This window comes from Cucurbita moschata, unplaced genomic scaffold, assembly GCF_002738365.1.
Source record: "Cucurbita moschata cultivar Rifu unplaced genomic scaffold, Cmos_1.0 Cmo_Scf00010, whole genome shotgun sequence".
Lineage (NCBI taxonomy): Eukaryota > Viridiplantae > Streptophyta > Magnoliopsida > Cucurbitales > Cucurbitaceae > Cucurbita > Cucurbita moschata.
In genome coordinates, this window is record NW_019268526.1 from 4,478,028 (window position 1) to 4,496,931 (window position 18,904).

Consider the following 18,904-nt stretch of genomic DNA (forward strand, 5'->3'; position numbering starts at 1 on the left):
AAAAAAAAAAAAAAAAAAAAAAAAAGCAGCCTCCGCATCACTCCTAAATTTATTACTCTCTATATCTCCGGATATTCCTCCCATTTCCTCTCTGGACTTTTCTCTCTCTAGATTTTCTCTCTCTCTCTCTTTCCGCCATTTTTTTGTCGGTGCGGTGCAGATCCTGGAGCTTCCATTTCGTCGGTGGATATCGACTTATCCCGCGGCTCTAATTGTAAAGGGAAATTGAGATTGAGGGGTTTTGTTTTGTTGTCTTTCCTTTTTTATAATTTGGAATTGGATTTGTTTGGGTTTACGAGGCGGTGGAATTTGGAATATAATTGTTGTTTTTCTAGATCTGTATATTGACTATTTTATGTAGACTGTTATAGAACTTATAGAAATTTAGTTGTCATTGGTGTTCTTTGTGCAAAAATAGAAGGGGATTATTGGGTTTTGGTTTGATGGAGGATCGGGGAAGGGCGATGGAAAAAGTGCGCTGCTCTGCTTGTGATCCGGTAGGTATGCCGGCAATAGCTGCACAAATGTGGCTGAGTTTTTGAGAACCAATCGGAGTCTGCTTGGTTTTAGTGACTTTTTTTTAAGAACTCTTGAAGCTGTTCTTGCTTGAGAATCTGGAGTTTTCCCCCCCATTTTGCCCAGAATGCAGCAAGATCAAGGCAAAAAGGTGAATCTCTCTCTTGAATACCTGATTAATGAAATCCTTTGTGTTTCTTGCTACAAGAAGGCTTGGATTTTCGGTTTTTGCAAGATTTCCAGATTCTGCCAGAAGCATGAACTTTAGTTGCTTATTTATTCATCTTTATACATGCGATCTGTTTAGCTGATTTAGTTTGGGATGAAATTGAATTTTTCCTTCTTGTGGGTATTCTTCTCTAATCAGTTTATGCAACAGAATTCGACCGAAATGGAGTTTTTCTCTGATTATGGCGATGCCAGTAGATACAAAATTCAGGAAGTAATCGGTAAAGGAAGCTATGGGGTTGTGTGTTCTGCTATTGACACACGCACTGGCGACAAGGTTGCAATAAAGAAGATACACAATATTTTTGAGCATATATCTGATGCTGTTAGAATTCTTCGTGAGATTAAGCTGCTTAGACTTCTTCGCCATCCTGATATTGTTGAAATTAAACATGTTATGCTGCCACCTTCACGGAGGGATTTCAAAGATATCTACGTTGTTTTTGAGCTGATGGAATCAGATCTTCACCAAGTTATTAAAGCTAATGATGATCTTACTCGAGAACATTACCAGTTTTTCCTTTACCAACTTCTTCGTGCATTAAAATATATCCATACAGGTTCTGAGCTTTGATTTGTTTTGGTACTTCACTGTGTGGGCTGGCTCAGTGTTGTTATTATCTTGTTTTGATCTTACAGCTTTAATCTAATTGCTTTCATCCTCTTTAGGCGCATCTGACTCAAAGCTTCATTTTGCAGCTAATGTCTACCATCGAGATTTAAAACCAAAGAATATATTAGCAAATTCAAATTGTAAACTTAAAATATGTGATTTTGGATTGGCAAGAGTTGCGTTCAGTGACACGCCAACGACAATTTTCTGGACGGTATGTCAGAGATTTACCACGCTTTGGAAAGAATTTAGTTTGGCCAATACTCATTTGTGTGAAATTAATGGTGTTTCTTGTGTTCTTGGTTTGAATGATAAAACCTTAAGCATTTTGTACTTGATGATAACGTAGGATTATGTTGCTACTAGATGGTACCGGGCTCCCGAGCTCTGTGGTTCATTTTTCTCTAAGGTATGCTTCTTCTAGAGTTTCTTTTCAGTTACTTACTAGACGAGACTGTCACTTGCTCAGGTGCTGTATATAGAATACTAGATATTGCAAATGATTTGTGAAAAGTGAGACCACTATCCAATGCTTTTCTTGATATATGTTCAAATTTTATTACCGATGACTTCGTTTCTCGGTCTTTAATCTATTGACTTCTTTTTCCTGAGTGAACTCATTACTTGTTGTTTGTATACAGTATACACCTGCAATTGATATATGGAGCATTGGCTGCATATTTGCTGAAGTTTTAATGGGGAAGCCACTTTTTCCTGGTAAAAACGTCGTTCACCAGCTTGATTTGATGACAGATCTCCTTGGAACTCCTCCACTAGATACAATCTCCAGGGTAGGCAAATTCTTCAATTCCCACATTATGCTCTACAAGATTCCTTGGTTTTGAATCCATTCACGAATCTAGCAATGTTCTGTTGTTAACAAGGTTCTTCTGTTGATGAATGTAGGTACGCAATGACAAGGCTAGAAGGTATTTAACTACTATGAGGAAAAAGCAGCCAGTGCCGTTTGCTCAAAAGTTTCCGAACGCAGATCCTTTAGCGCTGAGACTTCTAGAAAGGTTGCTTGCTTTCGATCCAAAAGATAGGCCGACTGCTGAAGAGGTCTTGCATTTTCCTATAAAATGTTTACTCTATTTTGAATATGCTTATTTGAAAAGTGCTTTTTATGTATGGTTATATTGGGGAAAGTTGAAACGTTTGCCTCGGTCTTTCGTGTCAGGCACTGGCTGATCCATACTTCAAGGGATTGGCAAAAATTGAGAGGGAACCTTCCTGCCAGCCAATCTCAAAGATGGAATTTGAATTTGAGAGGCGGAGGGTCGCAAAAGAAGACATTCAAGAGCTAATCTTCCGGGAGATACTAGAATATCACCCTCAGCTACTAAAAGATTACATGAATGGGACTGAGAGGACAAATTTTCTATATCCAAGGTTGTGATTATCATCATCATAATAATAATTATCTTATCCTCTAGATTTCTTCTTATTATTTATTGTGCATATATGTGCAGTGCTGTCGACCAATTTAGAAAGCAGTTTGCACATCTGGAGGAAAATGGTGGTAAAAGTGCGCCGGTTATGCCTCTTGACAGGAAGCATGTATCCCTTCCAAGGTAAATATGATTCTTTCATCTCAAGAGAATTTTGTGCTTTTTGCTTCCTTGTCAGTAGAAAATAAGTATAATACCTTTGATGCTGTTAGAAATAATCTTAATCCATTGGCTAGTATGACAAATTCAGAATCTGTGCATTTCTATGGATCATGTGTCCTATAGCAAACATAAAATCGAAATACCAAATGAACATCATACCGGGGTGAGTGATGGATCTCAACAACTATCATCCTGAACACATGCCATCTCAGATTTTTGTGGTACATGGTTTGTAATAGCCTAAGCCCACTGCTAGCGGATATTATCCTCTTTGGGCTTTCCCTTTCATGCTTCCCCTCAAGGTTTTTAAAACGTTCGCTAGAAATTGGTTTCCACACCCTTATAAAGTATGCTTTATTCTCCTTCCTAACCGATGTGAGATTTTACCATCCACCCCCTGGCACTCATCCTCACTGGCAATCGTTACCTGCTCCAATCGATGTGGGACCCTCCAATCAACCTCTTTTCAGGGCCCAACGTCCTTGTAACAGTCCAAGCCCACTGCTAGTAGATATTTTGTCCGTTTTGGCCTGTTACGTATCACCGTCAGTATCACGGTTTTAAAACACGTTTGCTAGGGAGAGGTTTCCACACCCTTATAAAGAATGATTCGTTCTCCTCCCTAAACGATATAGGATCTTACATGGATGATCTTTTAAGTACTCCGTTATTGTTTTGTATCATTCAATTATCATGTGATACATGGGATGTCTGATATAACCAGGTCAACAGTTGTACACTTGAACCCGGTCTATTCTAAGGACCTAATAAATAATGTACCCCTTCAAGATGTGAAGATCTCCGAAGAGTCATACCGAAAGAATTCCCGAGATAGTGAAGGACGGCTAACAAATATATCAAGGACCATGCAGGCACCACAGAAAATCCCGATTGGTACTTGTGCAACTTTTCTTATCTTTATATGTTTGACCATTCAAATATCAGATTTACCAATTCCTCGACCGTGTTTCACTTCAGCAGCCAAGCCTGGAAGAGTGGTTGGACCAGTAATAGCAGATGAGAATGGGAGGGTAGTGAAGGAACCATATGATCCAAGAACGTTGATCAGAGGAGCCATTCTTCCTCCTACATATCACTACCAAAAACCCATTGCTGGAAATCAAGAAAGATCTGCAGCAGAAACAAAACTGGATATTTCATTAAGAGCCACTAAGCAAGCATCCCAGTGTGGCATGGCTTCCAAATTAGGATCAGATATAGCCATCAGCATCGACTCGAACCCTTTTTACATGACACGAGCAGGAGTGAACAAGGTCGAACTCAAGGACCAAATATCCATCGACACGAACTTTCTGCAGGCCAAGGCGGCCCAATACAGTGGTCTGGGTGCAGCAACGGCCACCACCACATCGGTCGCTCACAGAAAGGTGATTGCTGGTCAGTATAGCATGACGAAGATGTACTAGTAAGTAAATGTTGGTCACGGTGAGAGATGCTCCTCCAAGTACTCCCTGGTACAGATAGAAAAAGGCATTTGATGATATGAAGAAGAAGTGAGAGGAGAGGAGGGTGGCCGTCGGCTCGGCTGGTTTGTGTGTAAGAATAGATGGAAGAGAGGTTAGTGGGCTCTAAAGAAATTAGATTTATGAGGCTATATTTAAATGCACAGTTAGCTTGTAATAAGAAACTGTACATTAGGAAAATGCAAAAAACAACTATACTATAATACCTCGGCCCTTCAAAGCCGGAAGTGAAACCTTATTATATAAACCCCAATACAGAAACAAATTTGTCATTCATGTCTGATTCTATGAATTCATGTCCTGTTTCATTCTTAGCATTCTTAGCCTATTGCTCTTGAACTGTGTTTGTATCTGTCTTGAACTGTGTTTGTATCTGTTTTGGCTCATTACTGTAAAAAACGTGTCAACGTGTCTAGGGAGAGATTTTTGTCCCTTCTACGAAATGCTTCTCCTCTTCAATCCGCAGGTCTGTGTTCGATCCATTCTGATATGGGCCGGGCAAATAAACAGCTCGGCTCATCAATGTAATTGGGCCGTGTTCATGAGCCCAAGTAAAGATTCTTTTTTTTTTTTTTGTATTTTGCCCAATCCATGACCAAAAGCTGTTCGGGTCCCTCATGCCTGTTCGCACGTGCCTCGCACTACCTCTGCGCTTTTCCTTCGACGAATCTCAGCCGTCCATTATCGGAGATCATATTTGCTCGCCCTCCCTCCAATTTCCCTTTCTACACTTTCTTTCTTTTTCCTCCGAGAGAGTTGGGAAAGAAAAGCTTCAGACTGTCGCTGGAAAAATCCGCAACCCTAATTCGAATTCTGCAGGTTGTTGAACCAGAGAAATCAAAGGTTTGATCCTTCGTTTTTTTTTTAATTCTCTTACGAAACAGGTTTTGTAGAATGTCATTTCCAGTATTTTTTCCATCTTTCTTACCGCCGAATCTCTCTGTTTTCTAATTTAATCGCCAGTTTCTCGCTTGATTCTTTCTCCTAATTTTTTCCGGTTTGTTTTCTCTTCATCTAATTTGTTATTCCTCTTGCTTGGTGTGCAAGTATAGTGTTTTTTTTTTTTTTTTTTTTTTTTTTTTTTTTTTTTTTTTTTTTTTTTTTTTTTTTTTTTTTTTTTTTTTTTTTTTTTTTTTTTTTTTTTTTTTTTTTTTTTTTTTTTTTTTTTTTTTTTTTTTTTTTTTTTTTTTTTTTTTTTTTTTTTTTTTTTTTTTTTTTTTTTTTTTTTTTTTTTTTTTTTTTTTTTTTTTTTTTTTTTTTTTTTTTTTTTTTTTTTTTTTTTTTTTTTTTTTTTTTTTTTTTTTTTTTTTTTTTTTTTTTTTTTTTTTTTTTTTTTTTTTTTTTTTTTTTTTTTTGTCTCGATAGTTGTTAGAACTTCATTTCTTTTGAATAATCTGGATATAGATGGGGATCCTTTTCTTTTTTTAGGAATTGTGTTCTTTGTTAACGTTCTGATTTGGGATGTGAACGTAGAAATATTAATGGAGAACGAGATTAACATTGTCGATGGCGGGGCGTCGGGGGACGATCCGACCACGGAGGATTTTTATGATTTTGATCAGCGGGAGAACGATGCAAAGGTCGCGGAGCTGAACCAGAGAATTGAGGTTTTGGAGCGTGAAAAGAAAAAATTGGTTGACGAAAATGAAGAATTCAAAGATAAGGTTAAAAAAGTTTCAGTGGAGATTGAAGGATTGAAGAGTGAAGAGGGGTCGCTGAAAGAACAACTGAATGAAATGGAGAAACAACTTGAACGTTCTGAAGAGGGAAATAAGGTGTTAGAATCAGTTGCAGCGAGAGCATTGGAGCTTGAGACTGAGGTCGCTAGGCTACAGCATGATTTGATATCTGCAATGAATGGAGCCGAAGAGGCAAATACTGAAGTCGTCGAGTTGAGGAAAAATTTGGGGGAAAAGGGAGAGAAGGTTGAAGCTATGGAGGAACAGTTGGAAGCCCTGAAGAAAACAAAGGTGGAGAGTGAAAAGAAAGTCAGAGAATTGGAGAGGAAAGTTGGGGTGTTGGAGGTCAAGGAGATAGAGGAGAAGAGTAAAAAAGTTCGAGTGGAGGAGGAAATGAGAGACAAAGTCGAGGCGAGGGAGAGGGAAATCACCAGTCTTAAGACAGTTGTTAAGGATTTGGAATCGATGATAACGAAGAACGAGCTGGAGTTAGATAATTGGATCAAGGAGAAACTTAACGTCGAAAAGTTGTTGAAAGAGTCAGAAGCGAAAACGAAAACGATTGAGTTGAATATGGCTCAGTTGCAGAAGGAAGTAGAGGAAGCACACAAAGTCATTGGTGGATTAAAGGAGAAAGCATTGAATGCTTTGAATGGAACTGCAGAGGAACTCAAGTCGGCTTTCGAAGGCGCGGAGAAGGAGTTGAACTCGAACTGGCCTGTAATTGCAGGTTCGACTGGAGTCGTTGCTGCCATAGCTGCACTAGCCTTTGCTTTGTATGGAAGGCAAAGATAAATCGTGATGCTACAAAGGCAGATAGTTGAGGGTGGAGGCTTAACTCAGAATATAGCCAAAAGGGTAAGGTTCATGAACTGCATATCTGCTTCAGTTTTGTTAGATATGTTTGTTTATTTGGTGGTTTTTTCCAAGCCAATAAGTACTGGTTGGCGCTAAATTTTTGCTTCAAATGTTCTTCTGAAGCCAAATCTTGTTAGTTAACCAATTTAGTTCAATCCCACTGTTATAGATGATTAACCAGACAAGTCTTTGAGCTATACTTGTTTTTTTTAGCTTGGTTTCTTGCATTTCTGAGTTGTTTTCAATGCATTCTTGCATGATATGCCAAAATTTGGCAAATTTTGAAGTGCCCCTTTTTGAGTCTCCACTGCCTCCACCCTCTCAATTGATTATGTTATAAATGCACCAATAAACACAGCAACAGCAGCAGATGAAACCATGAGAAGCAAGCAAGCTTCTGCTCTGCTCGCTCTCCTTCTCACTTTGGTTGCTGGGCTTCTTTCTCACAGCCTGGTCATCCCTTTATTCTCCATACCCATTCATTCCTGACCTGAAAAGCTATTACTCTCCCAACAGGTTTCACATTCTTTGAAGTATCAGCCTAGATTGTCATAGTAGTGACTAGTAGGCTTACAACATTGCATTGCAGGTTCATATGGCAGCCCTATACCACCATCACACGGCTATGGAGGAACACCACCACATTATCCCACACCAAACCCGGCACCGTTGAAGCCTATGTTTGGTGGTGGTGGATACAACAATCCTCCATCTTCTAGAAGAAGTAGCCCACCGACCACCCTTGTTGATTTAGGCCGTCCAAGCTTTCCCACTAGTATATATTGTCCTTTTTGGTCTGTTATCACGGTTTTAAAACACGTTTACTAGGGAGAAGTTTCCACACTTTCATTAGAATGCTTTGCTCACTTTTTCAACTGACATGGGATCTCACAATCCACCTCTTACTCGAGACCCAGCGACCTCGCTAGCACTCGTTCTCCTCTCCAATTGATGTGGGATCTCACAATCCACCCCTGTTGGGGCTAGTGTTCTTGCTAGCCCTCGTTCTCCTCTCCAATTGATGTGGGATATCACAATCCACACTCTTTGGAGCCAGCGTTCTCGCTGACACTTGTTCCTCTCTCCAATCGATGTGAGATCTCACAATTCACCCTTTTTGGGGCACAGCGTCCTTGTTGGCACACCCCTCGATATTGTCCTCTTCGGGCTTTTCTTTTCGAGCTTTTCCTCGAGGTTTTTAAAACACATATGTTAGGAAGAAGTTTCCACAACTTTATAAAGAATGGTTTGTTATCTTCTCTAATCGATATGGAATCTCATAAAATCTCAACTTGCTCCGGGCGCTTTCAAACACAAGGATCGATGGTTTTGGAGACCTTTCAAGAGAAGGCACTACTATGTACCTCAACTCTCTTAAAAAAAAAGGAAGAAGTACACGTTGAAATGAAGAAAAAGTTGTGGATTCAGTAGCCACGTAATCCCCAAACCCCAAATCTAATGAATGTCCACGTGGTCTCCATTAATTGGGCATTTATGAAATCTAGGGCAAGCAGCAGCAACGGCATTCCATGTTAACCTTAAATTACGCTATATTGTGGTGGGAACCCGACACGGCAATTGGTGTCGTTTAAAACAGAATAAATAAATAAATATTTTATTTATTAAATTCTTTAACTTACTTTCTTACCAATTAAATCTCACCGACACCATCTCAATGTCCCACAACCTCCCCCTTCCGTGATTTTAGGACTAATTTTACCCCCTCCTTTTTACTGTTTCTTTCATTCACCTTAAATATCTTTTTTACCAAAATTACAAATCTTCTATTAATTTACAAAAATAAAAATTTTATATTCCATGCAATATAAATAAGAATGCTTCTTCAATATTAATCTATGACCCATCACATGAAAAAAAAAATTATAAATATTTGAAAATAAAAAAGTCAAATAAGATTAATTAAATATAAACAACAATTAAAAGATAGGGACGAAGAAATTTGAAAATGACCAAAAAAAAAAAAAAAAAAAAGTCGTATTTATAAAAGATTCGTAGTAAAAATTTGCATGCATGATAGCAACGGCTGCTCCCATTTCCATGTATATCGATCAATGCCATTCTTTTGACTTATAAATTAAGAAACTAATCAATTTTTTTTAATTAATAAAAACAAAGTAATTAAATGGACCTCCTCATTAAACCAACTTCCAAACACTTTTTTTTAAAACAAGTTTGTTTATATTTTTAATCCCCCATTTCTATTTTCTTTTTGCAAACCAAATATAAATATATAAATGTAACACTCATTTTAATTTGGTAATAAACTTTAAAATTACTCATTTTTTTAATCCATTTCTAAAACTAAAATTTTCATTAAAAAAAAATTAATAATGGAAAATAAACCTAAGATTTCCTTGTATTGATTCTTATGATTAGGGTTTCAAATTTGTCACGGTGTATTTATATAAAATAGTTTAATCATTTGTCTAATCATATTTGACATATTTTTTAATTCAAAATCAAATAAGATTGTAGCATGCAACGATTTGGAAAAAAATATATATACCTAAGCTAGGACGTTTCAGTTGTATCACTACTTTAAATTCATTTATTTTCTTCTTAATTTAGTATAAATCTTACTTAAAACACAGCTATAAATATAATATTTCATAAGTTCAAATCTTTTTACCTTATACTAAAAAAAATTAAAAATATAGACTTTTTTTTTTTTTTATCGATTTTGTAATATATGAATATAATATTTTTTATTTGAAGTTTAGATGGTAACCTTTATTTAAAATTTAGAAATAATTTATTTATGAGGGGAAGAAATTGAATTTTGTACCTAAATTATATTATTTATTTTTGGTATTAATTGAAAAATTGAAATAATCAAACAAGGAATCCTTTGGCTCCGGCGTTATAGGCAAGCGTAATGGAGTGGCTAAAGGAGAGAGAAACACAGTGTGTCGGTGGCAAATGGACACCCAATGGCAGATCCGTAAATAATAGTTAAAAACAAGGGTAATATTTCAAAGTTCTCCTTATTTCTGGACTCCATTCTTTTTCCTTGATACTTTTACCAAGGTTAAATTATTAAAAATATTTATAAATTAGATTTAAAAAAAACAAATTATTGGGATTTAGGGTATTTTGAGATTTAAAATTATTCCTTTTATATTTCCCAAAAGCATAACGTGTACAGTACTCATAAATAAATAAATAAAATAAAATAAAATATTAAAAAAAAAAAAAAAAAAAAAAAAAAAAAAAGACATAAAAGGGCAGTTGGGCATAGCTGGTGAGTTCGGCAGAGTGCGAACCCGTGAGTCGCTCTAAAAAAAAAGGCCTGAGTCGTTGCTCCACTTCCATCTTCTTCTCGCCTTGAATGGATTCCCCACCACGATGAACTTCTATATCTCCACCACCGGCATTAAGAAGCTCACGATTTCCAACTCCGCCGCTCTCAAGCCGCCGACGCCGCCTCCTCCGCCGTCCACAGCGCCTAATCGTAGAATCTACACTCGCTCAATCTTGCCTCTCCTCCTCACTCTCGCAATTGTTCTCCCGTTCTGTTTCCTTCGGATCGCCTTTTTCGTCCTCGAATCCGCCGCCGCGTGTTCCTCCTCCATCGGTAACTTCCCCCCCCTTCCTCCGATTAAATTACTACTTTATCCCTTAACTGTTTATCCTTTTGCAGACTGCTCTGGATGGACGCTTTTCAGCGGAAATGACGACGCATCTTCGGTTAGTTCTCTCCCTCTTTTCCATCTTAATTTCGAATATACCCCTAAGCTCACACTCCGCTTCTTTTTTTTTTTATTATTATTATTTTTTTGATTTCCACATTTTACGTTTCTCCAGTCTTCATACTCTTTCCTATAAACTGACAAATGCATTTATAGTACCATGAACTTGAATGCATCTTCTACATATGGCAATTCTTTTTTTTTTTTTTTTTATTTAAATAATTTTAGATAACCATTTTAATCTTAAACTACTATATTAAATTCGATTTTGTTATAATTGTATACATTTTAAAAAAAAAATTTTTTTACTCGAAAATTCCCCCAATATTGCATATTGAGTTTAAACATCGTTGTTGTATGGTTGTAAATGTTGTCGACTAGCCATTTTTATTAAGATCAATCGATCCAAACGTAGAAATAGTACTGATTAATAGTAAATTGCTTTCAATTTACTCAATTTCATTTTTTTTTTTTTTTGTGATTAGAAAAATGGAAATGAATTGTTGTTCCATTAAGCAGTAGGCAGCTTTTGGGATATGTGGCTACTACCTAGCAATCATTTGATTTTGGTCCACTTGAGCTTGGAAAAATAAATAATATTGTCTTCTATTTCAATATCTTTCAACCCCACGTCGCTTTGATTGTGATGCCTCAATCAGTGTTCAAGAAAAATTATCCCTTCACAACGGAGAAAATGATTATGTTTACCGAATGGGTCGTAGACGTGACCGTCCAAGCTGCTAATAGATATTATTTATTTTGGCCTGTTATGTATAGTTATTAGCTTCACGATTTGGAGAAGTTCACTCCCTTATAAAGAATGTTTCGTTCTCATAATCCATTCCCTTTAGGGCCCAGCGGCCTTACTGGCAATCGATGTGGGACTCTCCAATGCGTCATTTCTAGTACACTGCTTCATGTCCATTCCCTTTGGGGCCTAGCCTCCTTGCTGTATATTGCTTGGTGTTTGGTTTTGATATCATTTGTAACCGTTCAAGCTAAGCCCCTTTTCCTTTCGGACTTGGTACCAACTCTGTATTTTGGTTTTGTTCTTGCTGCGATTACGAATGACAGAGACTGAGCGAGGAATTCTTAAGATTAATGGTGGATTCAAAGGAAAGTGGGTCTGTGGGGAGTGGCGATGGAGATGGAGTGGGATCCTTCAACGAGCTTGTCAAAGACATGATTTCTAAACCACAGGACATGAGGGCCTTCGCATTCAAGACTAAAGCTATGGTAATCCTCATATCATTCTGTTCCCTTTAGTCAAACACAGGCCCTTCATTTTCTTATTCACATCTTCCATGGCAGCTTCAAGCTATGGAACAAAAGCTCAAATCTGCCAGAAAACGTGAATCTGTGTATTGGCATTTAGCTTCACATGGCATTCCAAAGGGCCTTCATTGTCTCTCTCTCAAACTAGCCGAAGAGTACGCTGTTAACGCCAAAGCTCGAGCTCGTTTGCCACAGCCTGAATATGTTTCTCGCCTTACCGACCCTTTCTTTCGTCACGTCGTTCTCTTGACCGATAACATCCTCGCCGCTTCTGTTGTTGTCTCGTCCACCGTTCGGAACTCGGCCGACCCTCAAAAGCTGGTCTTTCACATTGTCACTGACAAGAAAACATACACCCCAATGCACGCCTGGTTTGCAACCAATTCAGTTCATGATTCTGTGGTGGTTGAAGTTAAGGGACTGCACCAATTCGACTGGTCCGAGGATGTCAACAGCAGAGTTCACGATATGTTCGAGATTCATCGCTCGATCTGGAAGCGTTACTATAATGATTTCAAAGAAGCTAACTTCGGGTTTGATGGGGAAGATCAAACACAATTAGATGTTCTTACCCCCACCAGTGTCTCCCTCTTGAATCACCTCCGCATTTATCTTCCCGAGGTAAGCACTTAGATAGTCATTCCAAATAGGCACGACCTATTACTGAACTTTGTGTGCATATGATTTGTTCACCCCTTGATTTAAAGCTACAAATGTGTCTCATTCAGCTGTTTCCAGATCTGAAGAAGGTCGTGTTCTTGGACGATGACATTGTCGTGCAACATGATATGTCCTCTTTATGGGACATGGACCTTGGTGGCAATGTTGTTGGCGCTGTCCTTGATTCTCCCTGTGGCGATGGTTGTTGTCCAGGAAGAACATACAGCCACTACCTGAACTTCTCCCATCCTTTGATATCATCAAACTTCGATCCCGACCGCTGTGCGTGGCTCCACGGCATGAACATTTTCGATCTCGAAGGGTGGAGAAAGATGAACATCACATCCAAATATCACCAGTGGCTCAAACATGTTAGTTCCCATTCTTGTAATGCCAAATGAAATAGAATAATTACAGCTCACCCTTGACAAACACTGCTATTATTTTACAGAATCTCAACTCTGGATTGTCATTGTGGCTTCCAGGGGAACTGGCTCCATCCTTGATGGCTTTTGAGGATCATATGTATCCCATTGATTCATCATGGCATGTGGCTGGATTAGGTGAAAGACCCTTAAAGATAATAAGCAAGGAGATCCTCCAAGACGCTGCAGTCGTTCATTTCAGCGGTCCAGCCAAGCCGTGGCTCGAGATCGGGTCACCAGAGGTACGAAACATATGGCATAAACATGTAAATTTCTCAAATAAGTTTATTAGAAGATGCAGAATAATGTAGTGAGGAGAAGGAAGTTGCCCTAGTTTAGAACTAAAACTATTCATTTATGTGGTCTGAGATAAGAGGGAAGAAGGCTTAGCCCGCCTTCAGCCTCTTCGGATTAATCTCGACAAAAATATGATAGCAATAGATTCAGAGTTTTAGAGGATATATGTTGTATATTATTTTTTGACTTCGTATGAGCGAAAGATTAAGATAAGGTTATTCAATGACAAACATACAAGATTAGATATCTTAATGAAACTCTACATAATATCGAGTCGATTTAGAACGATTTTTTCTTTTTTAAGTACTTAGAAAGAGAAAATCATTTCGATCGGATCTTGTTCTTGTTTGTTCTTCGTGTTTTGATGTGAAAGGCATCTAATTGCGCACTATAAGTAATTGGGAAACAACCTTACAAATTTTGTTGTTATTGTTGTTTGGTTGGAGTGTTGAAGACCTATTGGAATGAGAGCTTTTTGGGTATTGGCAAAGTGAAAAGGACCCACCGTTCATGGTGTTCTTTTGGAAGAGAGAAAGTGGGGGGATGGTGTTGAGTAAGATTTTGAATTACTGTATGCACCAAAGTTTGATTAGACAACTCATATGTCGTAGGATCGTGTGGTTTTCTCGTAAGATTAATCGAGAATTCAGGTGCATTGAATTCTTATAAGCAATTTAATCTTAAAATCTAAATGGGTTAATCAAAAGTTGTCGTAATACCTTAATTTTAAACCGTTACAATTACAATCTTTTCTAGTTGAACAGTGATTTATTAGGATAAAACCGACATTAAATAGAATAATCCTGATGTCACATCACCATTCTATAAATGACGTTGAAGATAACAAAGGAATAAAATAAAACCATATTCTAAACTTTAGTGTTACATTTAGAAAATATCAAAATAACTTGGATGCTTATATAGTATAGTCTCATGTCTCTTATATTATGAATATCTTGATTGCTCTAACTACCTCTATGAATCGAGGAGTCGTATGGATGTGATAACTAAGAAAAGCTTAAAGGAAATGAAAATTACTACCTATACAAACAAGATCTACATTCCGTTTCAGTGACTCAATCATAAGGATTTGATGATTAAGCATGCTTTACTTAATCAATTCTATGTTAGGCGACTTCCTAAAAGTAACACGGCCGTGTCGCAGAAGATTTAAGAGGAATCTCGAGGTCATTCGTGCTGAATCCAAATTCCAAATTCTAATTTAAATTCTGGGCACGAGTCATTACAATATTTCACAATACATCACTAAATTCATAATTTGGGTCGAGCATATTACAAATTCGAACCCCATCATATCCCTACAACGACACCAACAAATCATAACCCGAAACGAATAAATATCACAAATACAAAAAAAGTTTTATAATATATATATAAAGGAGTCTATGTTGAGGGTTTTGATTGTAGCATGAAGCATAAGAACACTACACAAAAATAAATACCATGAGATTATCTCAGCCAGAAGCAGAGAGCTTCAAAAGGCAGTTATTATTTGACATCCTCGGTGGTTGGTTGGTTGCAGATTCAGAATAATAATAATAACAATAATAACAACAAGATTTTTGTTTTTGTTTTTGTTTTTTTTTTGGTTTGGTTTGGTTTGGAGAGTTATACACTTAAACGAGCTTAAACGAGCTGAAGGGCAGTGAGATGGTCTTGATGGGCGTAATGGGTGTCCGAATCCATAAGCCCCACGCCGCCATAGCTTCTGTTCTCCTCGTACTGCCCTCCTCCCACTGTCTCATATGTTCCCCTTTGCATCATGTTCGTTTGTTGCTGTTGTTGCTGTTGTGGTATTCTTTCGTGTTCAGCAATCTATTAAAACCGAACTAAATTTACGTGAATGATGTTATAAATAATGTTACGTATCAACATAATCGAAATAAATTGAGTATTTTCTTTTCGAGGGATTTGTGTTATCGAGGAGAAAAGGTGAAGAATTTGACCTGTGCTCGCAGATAGTTGTTGTGATTCTGAAGCTCCATTTCCTACACCGAGAAAAAGTCAACGTTTTTTTTAAGTATCTGAACAATCATTCCAAATAGTCTCGTATATATTGTGTGTTATATACGTACCCTTTTTTGCATGAATTCCATCTCTGCACACAAGGTTTCGTTCTACACACAATCAAAACGGTCAATTTTGAACTCGAATAGATTTTAAATCACTATTGAACTAAAACGCATAAATATATACAATTTTAACACGAAACGTGGAAAGTTAGAACATGGGTCGTAGCAAAAACAACATTACGGGATTCGAACACAAAGACTTCCTTACGCTCGATTGTAATGAATTTAATCTAATTATATCAATACGTCGAAGAGATCGAGTAAAAGGGGAGACCTTTTTAGCCCTAACTTTGCTGATTCCTCTCTCCAATCTGCCCTCCAAGCTTTTCAGGTCCTTTAAAGACAATGAGCTGAGTGCTTCACCAAGAATATGCCTGAGCAAGATGAAATTAACACTGTAAATTCATACAAAAGTTACTTTTTTTTTGTGTTTTTCGGAACCGAACCTGTTCGAGTTTTGAATCTCCCGGATCTGTCTCTTCAGCTTCGATGCTTCTTGCTGGTAAAACTGTAAAAAAAAAATTCATATTTAATTGTTCATCTGTGTTTTTAACTTTTTTGTTCCTTAAAAAAAAAAAAAAAAACATGTAATTACCTGTACATTAGCTTCTGCCACTGATAATCCAGAATTGGAAGAGTCAGCAAATGCTTTCTTGTACCTTTCAATGGTTCCTCTAACACTGTAAAAATTGTACTCAATTTTTAACCGTTCATTCACAAATATATTACCCACATATTTAATAATAAACTAAAAACATTATGTTAAATATAATTATATAAATACTTTAATATTATATAATATTATATACAGATAAAAGAAAGAGAATCACACCTAATAAAACCGACACGAGGGATTCCAAGAACATGGGTGGTGGCATGTGATACCTTAATTTCCTCGACCATGATTGCAGTGTGAACAAACATCCCACATTATTTTATATTTCTTTTCATTTTTCTATTACCCTAATCCCTAATCTCCATTTTCCCTCGAAACCCTAAATTCTAAATCCTCCACGTTCAAAACCCTAATTTCTACTTCAATCACTTCAATTCTCGGACAAATCTATGCCCTAAAACACGATTTTCTTACATTTAAGCTTCCTAGAAACTCGTAAACCGTAAACTTCAAGCTTAATATGTGTAACAGCCGAATCTCACTGTTAGTAGATATTGTACATTTTAGCCCGTTCTGTATTGACGTAAGCCTCACAATTTTAAAATGCGAGATAAATTCTACCACCGAGGTGAGATCTAACAAAATAAAAAAAAGGATTTTAAGCTATTTGTTTGCATCAATGAGAGGCATCATAAATGGGTCTGATGGGTTTGAAAATGATTAAAAGGAGAGGGAAAAAAGGGTCTAAATTAGTGATAAGGGGGAGAGGATCGAAGTTTCATAGAAATAGAATGATTCTCTCTTGGATTGCAAAAGAAAATGAATTACACACACTTTCCCTTCCACTCTCCCAAACCTAAAATCAATAATATTTCAAATGGGATTTTTCAAATTTCCCCAAAATAATAATAATAATAATAATGAAAATACAATAATTTCTTGTCGGATTTGATTAATATGAATATCAGTAGTGAGTTGACTGAAGCTAAATTGGTATAGCGAGAGAGAGAGAGAGAGATTGAAAGGCATGAAATATGAAAATATAAAGACGAGGAAGCTATTTACCAACTTTTTCTATTTCTATGCTACAAATTAAAGTTTGAGAGGGCAGAATGGTCCTTCCACATTGCAAGAAAATGGTATTAATATTATTCATTTAATTATTGTACAACTCACAAAAAATACTATTTTCCATCTTTTTAATTATTCTAATTACTATTCATCCATTCTCATTTTTTTTTTTTAATTTTTAAAATTTTTGGTCATAATTTGATCATTTGTGTGGGAAATTCATTAATTTATACTCTAAATAAGAAATTAATTATGTTTTGTATTAAACCCTAAAAATTCAAAACAAATATCATATAAAAAGAAAAATTGAGTTGATTATCAAGAAAAAAGTAACGAGATAATAAATTGAATTGTAGCAATTCTCTTAAGATCGGAGACTAAAATAATAAATTGAAAGCTTAGAAAAACAAATTAAGAAGAAAAACAAAAACCCAGATAAAATCAAACGCTATCTAACAAACCCATTTGAAAAAAATCAGATTTTTCCAAGCAAAGTTGAGCAAGAACATTAAAAGTAATGAAAAAAGGGTGAAAAAATGGAAATAATGAGGGCGATGACACCATCATCTGGGACAGACAGCTTAGGGTGACGGATTATAGATGGATGACATTTTTAGGCAACAAAAACCCTAAAAACATGGATTCATTAATTTCCTCAAAAAAAAAAAAAATTAAGGTTAAACCCTAAGCTTTAACCATAGATCTGTGCAGCTCAGATGGAAATGATTAATTTTTTTGGTGTTTGAAGGAAGAATTTGAAGTTGTGAAACCTGTTATTGGCATATTCATAGAGACGGCCACGAGTGGAGAAGACGATGAGGGCAACTTCAGCATCACAAAGAACAGACAACTCGTAGGCTTTTTTAAGCAAACCATTTCTTCTCTTGCAAAAGGTGACTTGACGATTTGTGGTATTTTCAATTCGTTTAATTTCAATCTTACCTCTTCCCATTTTTTTGTGGGAAGAGGCAGATCCTTCTCCAGCTTGGCTTGGGAACTCCGTGGCTGAAATCTGAACCAAAGAACACACAAAAATAAGACATGGGTTTTGGTTTTGGTCACTAGATCTGCCACAAAATCACCTAAAGATTCAAACTTTGAAGATGGGGTTTCAAGATTTTGAAGAAAACAAACCTGGGTGAGCTCAACTTTGAGGGAAGAACACCAAGAGAAAAGGGGGATCAGATTTTGGTGAAGGGTATGGTGGAAAAAGGTGTAGGGTTTGGTTTATTGGAAAAGTATTTAAAGGAGAAAAGTAGATTGAAATTGTTCATATTGCCATTTTGTTGGTGTGAAATTAAAGAGGGTTAATCAAGCCCTTAATCCAACTTAGCTTTTATTAAGAAGGAAGATCAAATTAGAGAAATTAGGGGAAACAAAATTATAGGGAGAGAGAGAGAGAGAGAGAGTGTGTGTGTGTGTGTTAGGGTTCCCATTTCTTCATGTTATGGGTAAAAGTTAAGAAGGGGTACCCCATAAAAGGTTCTCTCAAAAGTGACCCACAAATTGGTTGGAATTAGACCTTCTGTTTACTCATACAAACTTACAATCCCTATATCTCTCATGTATGTATATGAGAAAACAGCCTTATTGGGTAGGGTGGGATCCTACCTCGGTTGGAGAAGAAAATGAATTATATTTTATAAGGGTATGAAGACCTTCCGTGCCATACGTGTTTTACAGACTTGGAGAGGAAGCCCGAGAGGGAAATTCTAAAGAAAACAATATCTGTTAACGGTGGACTTGGATCGTTACAGGTATGGTCT

At 36.8% G+C, this 18,904-nt stretch overlaps 4 protein-coding genes across 7 annotated transcripts; 3 read left to right on the plus strand and 1 right to left on the minus strand.

Moving 5' to 3' along the window:
• The first annotated feature begins 59 nt into the window (after positions 1-59).
• On the plus strand, positions 60-4,737 carry LOC111448371 (mitogen-activated protein kinase 20-like). 4 transcript variants are annotated; one of them, XM_023087928.1, is made up of 10 exons: positions 60-667; positions 884-1,304; positions 1,444-1,571; positions 1,707-1,766; positions 1,999-2,148; positions 2,264-2,419; positions 2,538-2,749; positions 2,830-2,931; positions 3,695-3,864; positions 3,952-4,737. In XM_023087928.1, the coding sequence occupies exons 1-10, from the start codon at positions 644-646 to the stop codon at positions 4,395-4,397; spliced, it is 1,869 nt and encodes a 622-aa protein (XP_022943696.1). In that variant the 5' UTR covers positions 60-643; the 3' UTR covers positions 4,398-4,737. The 4 variants fall into 4 exon arrangements, with proteins under 4 accessions (XP_022943696.1, XP_022943698.1, XP_022943695.1 ...); XM_023087930.1 differs by having other exon boundaries at positions 896-1,304; XM_023087927.1 differs by having other exon boundaries at positions 3,949-4,728.
• A 409-nt stretch (positions 4,738-5,146) lies between these two features.
• LOC111448372 (peroxisomal and mitochondrial division factor 2-like) lies at positions 5,147-7,273 on the plus strand. The gene is made up of 2 exons (XM_023087931.1): positions 5,147-5,297; positions 5,928-7,273. The coding sequence occupies exon 2, from the start codon at positions 5,936-5,938 to the stop codon at positions 6,926-6,928; it is 993 nt and encodes a 330-aa protein (XP_022943699.1). The 5' UTR covers positions 5,147-5,297; positions 5,928-5,935; the 3' UTR covers positions 6,929-7,273.
• A 2,948-nt stretch (positions 7,274-10,221) lies between these two features.
• LOC111448994 (probable galacturonosyltransferase 15) lies at positions 10,222-13,544 on the plus strand. Its single transcript, XM_023088813.1, has 6 exons — positions 10,222-10,586; positions 10,653-10,699; positions 11,776-11,937; positions 12,013-12,597; positions 12,705-13,007; positions 13,088-13,544. The coding sequence occupies exons 1-6, from the start codon at positions 10,358-10,360 to the stop codon at positions 13,370-13,372; spliced, it is 1,611 nt and encodes a 536-aa protein (XP_022944581.1). The 5' UTR covers positions 10,222-10,357; the 3' UTR covers positions 13,373-13,544.
• Positions 13,545-14,726: 1,182 nt separating this feature from the next.
• LOC111448972 (floral homeotic protein AGAMOUS-like) lies at positions 14,727-18,507 on the minus strand. The gene is made up of 8 exons (XM_023088787.1): positions 18,273-18,507; positions 17,909-18,150; positions 16,047-16,131; positions 15,898-15,959; positions 15,726-15,825; positions 15,455-15,496; positions 15,326-15,367; positions 14,727-15,194 (listed from the first exon to the last, which is right to left on the minus strand). The coding sequence occupies exons 2-8, from the start codon at positions 18,088-18,090 to the stop codon at positions 15,006-15,008; spliced, it is 702 nt and encodes a 233-aa protein (XP_022944555.1). The 5' UTR covers positions 18,091-18,150; positions 18,273-18,507; the 3' UTR covers positions 14,727-15,005.
• Between the last annotated feature and the right edge of the window lie 397 nt (positions 18,508-18,904).

What these genes read in the sequence shown, in the direction of transcription:
- LOC111448371 (XM_023087927.1), top strand. Translation starts at nt 644, where the DNA reads ATGCAGCAAGATCAAGGCAAAAAG. An exon ending in GTGGTTCATTTTTCTCTAAG is followed by an intron (nt 1,767 to 1,998) that starts GTATGCTTCTTC and finishes GTTTGTATACAG; the next exon opens with TATACACCTGCAATTGATAT. An exon ending in ACAAATTTTCTATATCCAAG is followed by an intron (nt 2,750 to 2,829) that starts GTTGTGATTATC and finishes ATATATGTGCAG; the next exon opens with TGCTGTCGACCAATTTAGAA.
- LOC111448994 (XM_023088813.1), top strand. Translation starts at nt 10,358, where the DNA reads ATGAACTTCTATATCTCCACCACCGGCATTAAGAAGCTCACGATTTCC. An exon ending in GAAATGACGACGCATCTTCG is followed by an intron (nt 10,700 to 11,775) that starts GTTAGTTCTCTC and finishes TACGAATGACAG; the next exon opens with AGACTGAGCGAGGAATTCTT. An exon ending in TCCGCATTTATCTTCCCGAG is followed by an intron (nt 12,598 to 12,704) that starts GTAAGCACTTAG and finishes TGTCTCATTCAG; the next exon opens with CTGTTTCCAGATCTGAAGAA.
- LOC111448972 (XM_023088787.1), bottom strand. Translation starts at nt 18,090, where the DNA reads ATGGGAAGAGGTAAGATTGAAATTAAACGAATTGAAAATACCACAAAT. An exon ending in TATGAATATGCCAATAACAG is followed by an intron (nt 16,132 to 17,908) that starts GTTTCACAACTT and finishes CAATTTTTACAG; the next exon opens with TGTTAGAGGAACCATTGAAA. An exon ending in ACAACTATCTGCGAGCACAG is followed by an intron (nt 15,195 to 15,325) that starts GTCAAATTCTTC and finishes CGGTTTTAATAG; the next exon opens with ATTGCTGAACACGAAAGAAT.
- LOC111448372 (XM_023087931.1), top strand. Translation starts at nt 5,936, where the DNA reads ATGGAGAACGAGATTAACATTGTCGATGGCGGGGCGTCGGGGGACGAT.